This window comes from Elgaria multicarinata, chromosome 12 (assembly GCF_023053635.1).
Source record: "Elgaria multicarinata webbii isolate HBS135686 ecotype San Diego chromosome 12, rElgMul1.1.pri, whole genome shotgun sequence".
Classification (NCBI taxonomy): domain Eukaryota; kingdom Metazoa; phylum Chordata; class Lepidosauria; order Squamata; family Anguidae; genus Elgaria; species Elgaria multicarinata.
In genome coordinates this window covers 5488692-5501099 of record NC_086182.1, presented here as the reverse complement: position 1 = coordinate 5501099, position 12408 = coordinate 5488692, and the positions used below count along the sequence as shown (strand labels likewise).

The window sequence follows — 12408 nt, the reverse complement described above, 5'->3', positions numbered from 1 at the left end:
AGATCTTGAGCGATTGTGATTTTTTGTGTGTTTTCCTCAGCAACTGGTTCCTGTTGAGAAGCTCCCCAAATATGCCCAGGCTGGGTTTGAGGGATTCAAAACACTGAACCGCATCCAGAGCAAACTCTACCGTGCTGCTCTTGAGACGGATACGAATCTGCTTCTGTGTGCGCCCACGGTAAATGTCCCTCCTTGGAGGAGAAGGCTATCCATGGCTACGAGCCCTGATGGTTATGGGCTACCTCCAGTATCCAAGGCAGTGAGCCTGTGTGCAGCAGTTCCTGGGGGACATGGGTGGCAGGGTGCTGTTGCACCATGTCCTGCTTTGTTGGTCCCTGGCGGACAGCTGGTTGGCCACTGTGTGAACAGAGTGCTGGACTAGATGGACCCTTGGTCTGATCCAGCAGGGCTTTTCTTAAGCTTTTATGTTCCTACCGGTCCATGGGTTACAGCAGATGGGTCTCTCTGCACCTCTGGCCTGTTCCTGTTTTGTTCCTGGATTGATAATCTTGCTTTTTATTAGGGGAAGTGTCTGTCTATTGGGGGGAAATGTCTGTCTCTGTGGTCCTGTGTATGTTGGGAGAGTGAGGATTTTCTGCTCTGATTCCATATTCCAGGGTGCTGGGAAAACCAACGTCGCTTTGATGTGTATGTTGCGTGAGATAGGAAAGCACATCAACCTCGATGGAACAATCAACGTGGATGACTTCAAAATTATCTACATTGCACCCATGAGGTCTTTAGTGCAGGAAATGGTGGGCAGCTTTGGGAAGGTAAGCCGGGAGAGCCCTGTCTGCCTGGTACAAGGCTTGCACCGGGTGGGAATGGAAGGGGGGGGACTGGAATCAGGGGAGGTGGTACCCAGCGTTTAAAAGTCTACTGAATGCTTCACAGAACATCGGAACAGAAAGCTCCCTGCCAGAACAGCTGGCAGCCTAATGGACACAACACAACTGGGAAAAGGGGCAGTGGTGGAAAGAATAGAGCTCTTTACCAAGGGCATGGTGGAACGGCCACGAATTCTCTCTCTGGGAGTGGCAGTAGGGTGTAGCCAGTCCATGGCAAGAGCTTTGCTGGGTCTCCTCCCCCTCTGCTGAGTGTCAGGGGAGAGGGCGCCCCTGAGGGGAGCTGGTGGAGCGCAGCAGCTAAGAGGCCGAGCTGCTGATCGCCAATTCCCCAGTTTAAATCGCGCCTTTGCTGTGGGCTCATCAGGCGGTCTCAGAGGTGCTGCGCTCTCTTGACTTCTGCCTCCATCTGCAATATGAGATAATACTGACCTACCTTGCAGGGTAGTTGTTAGGGGTGTGATCCGCTCCGATTAGGAGCGTAGAAGCAGTAGCGGATTGGCCTGCTCCGCCTTACCCAGAGGCGGAGTAGGAGCGGACCGCGGACCCCTAGAAGCAAGGCGAAGAGAAGCGGCCATTTTTCGGAGCTCCTAGTTCAGGCGGAGCGCTCCGGTCGCCATCTTGAAAACATTTCGCCATAGGATTGCATTGCGGCAAATAATCGCGCATAACTAGGTTGTTTTTGAAGCTATCGTTCTGGAAATTCTTCTGCTCAGAGAGTCGTGGATGGGGGTCATTTTGAGACCACTCTCACCTCTCTGCGTTGTGCAGGTCGCGTGCTATATATTTTTGAAAATCGGGTCAACCGCGCGGCTCAAACGGCGTTTTCGGCTTTTCGCCCATAGGATTGCATTGAGGGAAAGAATCGGGGATAACTGGGGGGGGGGTTTAAGCTATCGTTCTGAAAATTCTTGTGCACAGAGAGTCGTGGATGGGGGTCATTTTGAGACTACTCTCAACTTTCTGCATCCTGTGGTTCTTGTGCAATATTTTTTTAAAAATCGGGGTTTGGGGTTTTTTGTTTTTTTTTGGAAGCGATGACAGGCACATTCAACTCCCAATCCTGATGAGAATTGATCTCCTCAGAAAGCATCATCCTCCAATCCCAGCGTTGGAGGGGGGACTAAGGCAGACCCACCCTGAGAACTTTCTGTTTTGTGTCTCTTTGTGGGTTGGTGTTTGTGGAGGGAACACTTAGTTAGTTAGTGCTCCTGCTTTGGACTTTGGAGATAGATTAGGATAGATTTAGTTTGGCGTGTGTGTGTGTGTTTGTTTGCTTCTTTCTGACTTATAGCTTAGTTTGCCCTGTGTTTTTCCCTTACTTTGATTTAATATAAACTTTATTTTTAAATTTTGGAGTGTGTGTTTGGTGGGTTGGGTTGGTTGCCCCCCCCCCCTGACTGTTCTGCTTTTGTGAAAGCTTTCTTTTGAAAGCATACACACACTTCTTGTCCCATTTTCCTACATTTATTAGTAATATTCTTAAACATATTTTATTATATTCTTTTACATAGTCTTAGTAGTATATTAGTATCTCATACATATTATTAGTAGTATTCATATTTTATTCTTCTTATACATATTAGTAGTAGTGTTTAGTTGGTTCTTTCCCCCCCTCCCCTCTCTTAAATCCTGATTGTGTTTCCTTCTATCTTCTATATACCAAAAAATACCAAAAAAAAATTATTCTCTTTTTCTTCTCTGTGTAACTTGGACTGAGTGGGCTGCTTTTGTGAAGTGCAACAGGCAGCCACAGATTGAGCATTTTGGGGAAAGCATACACACACTTCTTGTCCCATTTCCCTACATTTATTAGTAATATTCTTAAACATATTATTAGATATTCTTAGTAGTATATATATTAGTATATTCTTAGTAGTATAATATTTTATTCTTTTTATACAGCATACACACTTCTTGTCCCATTTCCCTACATTTATTAGTAATATTCTTAAACATATTATTAGATATTCTTAGTAGTATATATATTAGTATATTCTTAGTAGTATAATATTTTATTCTTTTTATACAGCATACACACTTCTTGTCCCATTTCCCTACATTTAAACATATTATATTCTTCTTATACATATTCTTAGTAGTACCTTATACATATTATTAGTAGTATTAATATTTTATTAGTCATCATGAAAAGAGGGAGCAGGCGTGCTGAAAGCAGCAAGGCTCAGGCTGGCAGCAGTAAGCAGGCTGCCTCTCCTCCTGTGAAAATCAAACGGGCAACTCCTTGGCTGACTGCTCCAAAACAGAAGCAGGACAAGCAGCAGGCAGAGCCACTCTCTTCTGCAACTTGTGCCCGGCGTTCTCTTTTTGAGGGTGGGAATGGGAAAAGTGCCCCTTTACAAGAGGCAGGTGGCATTAGAGGAGGAGGAGTATCCCCAACACCTTCATTATCCTTTCAGCCCACGAGCCCGCTGATGGACCTAGACGAGGTCCTCAGCACAGTGGAGGGGGAGGAGGAGGAGGCGGTGGGCCTCCAGGATGTGGGGGCTGAGGAGGAGGAGCAGCAGCAGCAGGCCGAGGCTCTCTCCCCAGTCTCATCCCACACCCCTGTTTCTGTGGCAACACCAGAGAGCTCAGGCGGGCAATTGGTGGTGTCACCACGGAAACGAAAGACAAGCATCGTGTGGGACCACTTTGAGTTGGGAGCGGATCCCCGCTTTGCTGTCTGTCGCCACTGCAAACTCAGCCTAAGCAGGGGTTCATCGACAGGGCATTATGGAACCAGCAGCATGAAGATGCATCTTCATAGGCAGCACCAGTCGGTCTTGATGGGGAAAGAGGCGGGCAAGGCGACTGGTTCCAGGGGAAAGCCGAAGGCTGCTGCTGCTGCTGCTGGCACTTCCACTCTCAGCTCTCCATCTCCCATCCCCACAAGGGTTAGGCAGGCAACCCTGCCGGAAATGGGGTGGGGGAAGTATGGAACCACAAGATGGCGTTTTCCAACGCCCTCCCAGATCACCACGTCAATCGGTGAGATGGTGGCGTTGGACGACCAGCCATTCAGCCTTGTCGACAACGCAGGCTTCAAGAGGCTGATGGCGCTTGTGGTGCCATACTATAAGCTGCCGTGTCGCACCACCCTGAGCAGGCGGGTGGTGCCTTCCCTGTACCGTTCCTGCAGGGAGTTAGTGCTGGGTCGTCTGTGCCAGGCAGAGGCACGGATGGTGCACTTCACCTCGGACATTTGGTCCAGCGAGGGCGGAGTGCACGCTTACCTGTCCCTGACGGCACACTGGTGGGCAGCCGTGGGGCAGGAAGGATCCAGCACTACAGGGACTGGCAAGGAGGGCTACTGCTGGGCCCTCCTCCACACGCAAGTGATGGACCTGTCCCACACGGTAGCGGAGATTACGGAGGCCATGAACCGCATGGTGGATGGGTGGCTAGCTGGGCAGAAGGTCACCCGCGGTTACATGGTCACGGACGGGGGAGCCAACATGGTGAAGGCGGTGCGCGACGGTGGATTCGAGGGCATCCGCTGCATCGCGCACGTCTTGAACCTGGTGGTGAGGGATGGCCTTGGGATGGGCAGCAGCAAGCCCAACCTCGGTCCCCTGTCCGGGATCCGTAACCTCCTGGAGAGCTGCAGAAAGGTGGCAGGCCATTTCCACCACAGCGTCAAGGGCAGTCGCTTGCTGCGGGAGAAGCAGGAGGAGTTGAATCTCCCGCAGCACAGGCTAGTGCAGGATGTGGTGACACGCTGGAACTCCACCTACCTGATGCTGGAGCGGATGGTGGAGCAACAGCGTGCCATCCACGACTTGTTCAGGGTCAGGGACATGGGCGTCCACCACATGGGCAAGCAGCAGTGGGACGCCATGTCCCAGCTGGTGGCGGTCCTCAAGCCGTTCCTGAACGCCACCGAGACCCTGAGCAAAAGCTCTGCCCTCCTCAGCCAGGTGATCCCTGTATGCAGGCATCTCCAGAAACAGATGGGTGACTTTCTGGAGTACAGGGATCCCGTCACCGGCAGGCGCTTCGAGCCCGAGGTCCGCGAAGCGGTGACTAGGCTGAGGGACGGCCTGACGCGGAGGCTGGAGCCCATCCAAACCGACAGGGTCCACATGTTGGCAGCCATGTGCGACCCTCGTGTGAAGGATGGGCTTTGTGGGCCAAATAGCAGGCAGCACTGGGTGGAAACGCTGGTGGGCGAAGTGCGGGCGGCATGGGCCAAGAGGGTGGGGCAGAGTGAGGCAGAGGAGCAGGCCACCCCTCCCCGCAGCAGCACCAGCAGCACCAGCAGCAGCCTCACCTGCATCCCTCCCAGCAGCAGCACAGGCGAGGGGTATTGGGAAGAGGCTCTGCACGCCATGGTTGGGCAGAGACCCTCCCCAGCCACCGGCCAGGATGACGCTGCAACCACCGTGCAGCGTTACCTGTCAGAGCCCATGGAGGACTGCTCCATGGACCCCCTGGCCTACTGGTCATCCCGCTTTCAGATTTGGCCGGACCTGTCGCGGGTGGCCATGGATCGACTCAGCTGCCCACCCACCAGTGTTCCAAGCGAGAGGGTGTTCTCTATGGCGGGCGACATAGTGACCCCTCACCGCTCTCGCTTGGAGCCGGACTTGGTGGAGCAGCTGGTCTTTCTGAAGGGCAATCTCCCCCTGCTGGGATACCCCACCCTCAAGCCCTCGTGGGAGTGACAGGCAGGCTCCCCTCCCTTTAATTCCACCCCTCCTTTGGTTGGCAGGCACACTACAGTTCAGGCAGGCTGGTTTTTTCTTTTTATTATTATTTTTATTATATTTTTCTTCTTCTTCTTCTTCTTCTTCTTCTTCTTCTTATTATTATTATTATTATTATTTAGTGGCTGTGTTACAGTTCACAACATCAACTCTGAATCATTACATTCGTCTCTGTAGGCACTAGGCAGAGTTTGTCACCGTGCGTGTGTGTGACTGACTGTGAGGGCAAAGCACCGCACTTGAGTTCATTTCATTTCTGTGGCGTCCGGTACAGCTTAGTCAACTCATCCGGATAGTTTTCCACCCAGTTCCAAAAGACTCCATGATTGACTGCACGTGTTTAGGTGAGGTGCAAGCAGGGGGCAAGGCAATGCCTGGCACCACCACCACTAGCCAGGCTGCCTCTCTCCAGCAGTCCACGGGTCGCCCTTTGGAGTGCCCTGGGAGTGGAAGACGTACTCCCTGATCCAGAAGTATGGTTTTGAGAAGTAAGCTGTCACTTGAACTCATGAGCCTCTGTGCAAAAGCTGTCATTGTGTGTGTGGTTGTGAGTGTTACTGCAGCTGCCTGTCTCGCTGCGAAAATGAAACAGGCAAGTCCTCGCCTTTGAGAAGCAACCTTTCACTTGAACTCATGGAAGTCATTGACTTCAGCACAGCCACTACGTAGAGGCTGTGGTCCTCTGGGTGACTCGATCAGTGTGCTGATTTTGAGAAGCAACCTTTCACTGAAACTCATTCACTTCCCCAATTGAGGGTGAGGGAGGTTAAACTCCAGCAGTCCACGGGTCGCCCTTTGGAAAGCTCAGGGATCAAGTGGACTACTCGACCAGTCTGCTGATTTTGAGAGGCAACTTTTCACTTCAACTCATGGACTTCCCCTATGTGCGGGAGGTACTCCAGCAGTCCACCGATCGCCCGTAGCACAGCCACTAGCAAAGCCACTACAGTGGATGCTCTCTTCTCTCTCTCTCCTCAGTCTCATCCAACCCCTCTTCCTCTTCCCCTTCTGCTGTAACCCCTCTTTGAGAAGCAAGCTTTCACTTAAACTCATCATTCACTTCCCCAACTGAGGGAGGTAAAGGCCAGCAGTCCAAGGGTTGCCCTTTGGAGGGCTCAGCAGCAACATTAATCCTCCAAGCATGCACACAAATCTTCCATACTCAAAGTAACTGCTTCAATAACTAGTAGCTCCTTTTTGCCCGCCTGCCTGCCTGCCCATGCCCGCCTGCCCGTCACTCCCCAATTGAGGGAGGTTAACTCCAGCAGTCCACGGGTCGCCCTTTGGAGAGCTCAGGGATCAGATGCACTATTCGTGATCCAGTCTGGTGATTTTTTGAGAAGCAAGCTGTCACTTCAACTCATGGACTTCCCCAATTGTGGCTGGTACTCCCAACAGTCCACCGAACTCCCATAGCACAGCCACTTAGTGCATAGGGACAGTTTAAGTTTCCTGAGAAGTGAGCTCTCACTTCGACTCATGACAGCCATTGACTTCACTCAGCCACTTCGTGTTGGATGCTGTGTTCCTCCAGGATGTGGGTGAGGAGGATTAGTCGCAGCAGCTGGTCGAGCTTCTCTCCCCAGTCTCATATGGAGCAATTAAAGGTATCTGAGAAGTGAGCTCTCACTTCAACTTCAAGTTCAGATACTTGAGCACAGCCCCTACGGTGGAGGCACAGCTGGCCGTGCCTCTCTCCCCAACCACTGACTGCATAGGGACAGTTTAAGTTTCCTCCTGAGAAGTGAGCTTTCACTTCGACTCATGACAGCCATTGACTTCACCACAGACACTTCTCGTTTTGTAGTGCGCCAGTCCGGTGGATGCTCTGGTCCTCCAGGATGTGGGTGAGGAGGATTAGTCGCAGCAGCTGGTCGAGCTTCTCTCCCCAGTCTCATATGGAGCAAAGTTTTGTGAGAAGTGAGCTCTCACTTCAACTCATGAGAGTCATTGACTTCACCACAGCCACTCCTGTGGATGCTCTGGTTTGCCAGGATGTGTAGCAGCAGCTGGTCGAGCTCCTCTCCCCTATGTGCGCGAGCCAAGCTCCAGCAGTCGACCGATCGCCCATAGCACAGCCACTTAGTGTGTACGGACAGTTTAATTTTTCTGAGAAGTGAGCACTCACTTCAACTCATGACAGCCATTGACTTCACCACAGCCACTTTGTGTGGGATGCTGTGGTCCTCCAGGATGTGGGTGAGGATTAGTAGCAGAAGCTGGTCCAGCTTCTCTCCCCGGTCTCGTCCCACCCCTCTTCCGCTGTAACCCTGTCTTTGAGAAGCAAGCTGTCACTTCAACTCATGGACTTCCCCTCAGAGAAAAAGCTAAGCTCCAGCAGTCGACCGATCTCCCGTAGCACAGCCACTACGTTTCCTGAGAAGTGAGCTCTCACTTCAACTTGTCTTGTAGTGCGCCTGCCGAGTTGAGCACAGCCACTACAGTGGAGGCGCCTGCCCGCCTGCCTGGGAGCCGTCCTTGTGAGGTAGCTGGATCTGCTGGGACTGACTCCCCCGCAGATCTATGGCTTACTTGTGCAAGGTACCAGCTTTTCTGGGCCCGCCAACCCATGCCTGCCTGCCTGCCTGTCTGCCCGCCTCCCCCGGGGTGCTGCTGTGGTGGGGCATCTGCCAGGACTGACTCCTCGCCTGCTCTGCCTGCCTCTCTGCCCGCCTGGTGCCTGGTTTGCTCCCAATCGTCCTCCTCTGTGCCCCTCAAGGCGTAACTGCTGGCTTAGAAAGAAAGAACCAGCCATCTTTGCCTCACTTGCTCCTTGCGCCCGCTTACGGGTTGGTTTGCTATGCGTTAGTGCTCAAGCCATCCTTGCGGCACTACAATGCATGCTGCCTGCCTGCCTGCCTGCCTGCCTTCCCTCCCTTCTCCCCTTCCTGCCTTGCAGGGATGGTGTATGTGTCTTGCTTTGACTCAGGGGAGAAGTCCTTCCTGCGCTCACTTAGACTTTATCAAGTTCAATAATCCCTTTTTCAAATGTGCCAGAAGATTTAGGGTTATCTCGTGGCATGTTGGGATTTCCTTGGAACTGGCCCCATTGAGCTGTCTGCATTGCAACTTTAAATCCCTGACATACTGGAGTGCCCGATTTTCAAAAGTTCCCCTAACATCAGGGGATGATGGGATTGCCTTGAAACTTGGTGTCCATGGGGACACATGGGTAAGCTGTCATGGGACCAAAGGATAGGTTTCTAACATGCAAATTGACGTAGTTGTAGAATGGGACAATTTGGGGTGAGTTAAGCCGCGCCAAAAATCAGGGGATGATGGGATTGCCTTGAGTCTGGGCGTCCATGTGGACACATGGAGAAGCTTTCATGGTGCTGAGTTTGAGGTTTCTAACATGCAAATTGACGGAGCTATCCCAAGGGGTGTGAATGAGGTGCCCGATTTTCAAAAAATCCCCAAAAATCAGGGGATGATGGGATTTGCTTGAAACTTGGCGTCCATGTGGACACGTGGATAAGCTATCATGGTGCCGAGTTTGAGGTTTCTAACGTGCAAATTGACGGAGCTATCGAAAGGGGTGTGAATTAGGGTTATGGGTGGTGCGTTAGAGGTTAGAGCCGCGCCAAAAATCAGGGGATGATGGGATTGCTTTGAGTCTGGGCGTCCATGTGGACACATGGATAAGCTTTCATGGTGCCGAGTTTGAGGTTTCTAACATGCAAATTGACAGAGCTATCCCAAGGGGTCTGAATGGGGTGCCCGATTTTCAAAAATTCCCCAAAAATCAGGGGATGATGGGATTGCTTTGAAACTTGGCGTGCGTGTGTATACCCCCATGAGGTGTCATGGTGCCAAACGTGAGGTTTCTAACTTGAACAGAAAAAAAGTTGTATACTTTTTTAGCTTTCAATGCAACCCTATGGGGGGCAAAAACGGAGCTCCGGATCTGGATCTGGAGCTCCGAGCGGAGCGGAGCGGAAGTGGGCGGAGCGGGGGCGGGGCGGAGCGGCCCGATCCGAAAAATGGCGGATCTGCAAGTGAAGCGGAGCGGGGGGTCCGTGCACACCCCTAGTAGTTGTGAGGTTTGCAACAATCGTATTTGTGGAACACTTGAGCGCACGATGTGAAAAGTTGTGGTGCTGCTGTTATTTATTAACAGCTGCATTCCACTCTTTCTCCTAGCGTTTGGCCACTTACGGCATCACTGTGGCTGAGTTGACTGGGGACCACCAGTTGTGTAAGGAAGAAATCAATGCTACTCAGATCATTGTCTGCACCCCAGAGAAGTGGGACATCATCACCCGGAAAGGAGGGGAGCGCACCTATACCCAGTTGGTGCGACTCATTATCTTGGTAAGTTGCTTGGAAGACACTCATTGGGCCATGAAGAGGGCGATCCATATTTTTGCCCCATCAGCGATATTAGGGATACCTGTTTGCACAGGAGACCATTCAAACGCTCAGATTTGCAACCATTCAGCCACAGTTGCTTCTGGCTCCGTTGCGGAAGTGTTAAATTGATGCCCCTCTCTTTAGCGTCCTTGATTTAGCTGTGCAGGGAGGTAACCCTTTCGCCTTCCTTCAGGATGAGATCCACCTTCTGCATGACGATCGGGGCCCTGTCCTGGAGGCCTTGGTAGCCAGAGCCATCCGCAACATCGAGATGACCCAGGAAGACGTGCGGCTTATCGGGCTGAGCGCCACCCTCCCAAACTACGAGGACGTGGCCACGTTCCTGAGGGTTGAACCTGCCAAAGGCTTGTTCTACTTCGACAACAGGTGCGGTTGGGCTGCGTTCTGTTGGAGGGTGGGGAGCCATTTTGAGAGGCAGTTGAGAACCCTTTAATGGCAATTGGTGCTCGCTTTAACGTGTTGCCATCAGCACTACTAGAAGGACAATTTAATAAAATCCCGGTTAATGAACGGATCTGTCCCTGTGGCACTGGAGCAATAGAATCTGTCGAACATGTATGAGGAATGCAGAAAGAATTTAATCTTTCCGTTATTAACAGCCTTTTCTGGATGTTACCCCACAATGTCGGTATTAATCTGTTTGAGGGATGTGTCCTCCCATATTACTGAAAGGGGAGGTTCTTATGACCTCAGTGTAAATTAAAAACAACAACGTTGCAATCCTCCTGAGAGAAGGAGCTTTACGAAGCTGTATGTTGTTTTTATGTCACTTTTTATCTATCCTTCATATATTTTATATTGATTTTGCTGGTCTGCGACCGTAATAAATAAGAATTCATTTAATGGCAATTGAGAACAATATTGACAGTAGGCGCGTGGGCGGAATGTTTCATGCGTTAGGCAGTGGCAAATGTTAGTTTGTTTACACATGCCTGGAATCCACAGCTAATCCACACTTGTTATAACTACGTGTTATGCGCACATGTTTGAAGTCTATGGATATGCCTTAATGTGGGAAGCAACAGGGGCGAACACACAAAAGACCCGGCAGGGTTGAAAGAGCTTCTGTGGCTACTGAATCCTCTCTCGGGTTCAGCTTGCAGATCTTCTGCATTTCTTCTACAGCCTCAAGGGATAGAAATGTGTCCCTTTATAAAACGAGGCCTGTGATAAGCAGCAGAGTTGTGTGCCTCGATTAACAACTGGCCTTCTCTACTGTGTTTCTGTCACAAAGAAGGGGGCCTGCATAGCATCCGTAGGCTTTAAATGCCTCTTGTAGTTCTCTTTCGATGTGTGAGGCACTGCTGGTCTTCTTCCGGTCTCTTCAACAACGCCCCCCCCGGCCCTTCTTGCAGCTTTCGTCCGGTGCCCCTGGAACAGACTTACGTGGGAATCACTGAGAAGAAAGCCATCAAGCGCTTCCAGATCATGAACGAGATTGTGTATGAGAAAATCATGGAGCATGCTGGAAAGAACCAGGTAGGATTGGTTTAGGGTTCCCTTAATTTCTGTCTCTATCTAGTCGTCTTTGTATTGGGACGATTGCAAACAGATGTATTTCTTCTGGAAATGCAATTTCAGAACAGGTAAGGACATGTTTATGCCTGCATGCTTGGAAATAGGGCTGTGCACAGAACACACACACACACACCTGATCCGCTCTGCACTCGATCCACAACTTTCGGATCGGGTCTGCTCCACCCCGCGTCGATCCGCCTATGGTCTGCTCTGCTCCGCTGCGGAGCTCCGGATCTGAATCGGACCGCCGCCAGGTAAGGCCCTCCTCCCCCATTACCTGGCTCCGTCACGGTCGGCAGCTGCTTCAACTGAGCCCGAGGACTCAAACAGGAAGACCAGGCCATTGGAGAGGGGGGCAGGGAGGCTGTCCCTATTGATCCTCCTTGATCTTTATTATTATTTATTTATTTATTTATTTATTTATATAGCACCATCAATGTACATGGTGCTGTACAGAGTAAAACAGTAAATAGCAAGACTCTGCCGCATAGGCTTACATTCTAATAATGTAATAATTATAATGTAATAATCTCTCAGTGGTTTTTGATCCCGTTGACCAAGGAATCTTGCTGGATTGGCTCTACAGGGTGGTTGCTGGAAGCACAGCAATACTGTGGCTTTGCTGCTGTCTGCAGGGTCAGTTTTGGCACTGACGGATTTCTGCAGGACTCTGTGACACTTGTGCTGTGGAGTACTGCAAAGTCCATCTTTTTAAAAAATTCAATATGAAGCCACTGGGTGAAATCAACAGAGGATTTCGAGTGAGATGCCACCAATATACCTATACACATCCCAGAATTTGTCTTTTCTTTGTGCAGAACTTTAGTATAGAGGAGACTCCATCCTGCAAATATTGTTTCTCTTTGCTTCGGGCACGGGTGAGCTGGTTTCCTGGGGATGCTAGTGCTCTTTCACTTATCAATATGCTGCCCTTTTCAGCGTCTCTTTGCTCTTCCAAATCG

General features: G+C 50.9%; 1 protein-coding gene across 1 annotated transcript in view; it reads left to right on the top strand.

The window, feature by feature from the left end:
* SNRNP200 (small nuclear ribonucleoprotein U5 subunit 200) overlaps positions 1 to 12408 on the top strand; it is a 55076-nt gene that overhangs the window by 13229 nt on the left and 29439 nt on the right. Inside the window, exons 12-16 of the mRNA XM_063139365.1 lie at positions 41 to 178; positions 618 to 773; positions 9698 to 9868; positions 10101 to 10294; positions 11284 to 11407. Coding sequence (XP_062995435.1) covers positions 41 to 178; positions 618 to 773; positions 9698 to 9868; positions 10101 to 10294; positions 11284 to 11407 — 783 coding nt within the window. The remainder of the gene's footprint in view (positions 1 to 40; positions 179 to 617; positions 774 to 9697; positions 9869 to 10100; positions 10295 to 11283; positions 11408 to 12408) is intronic.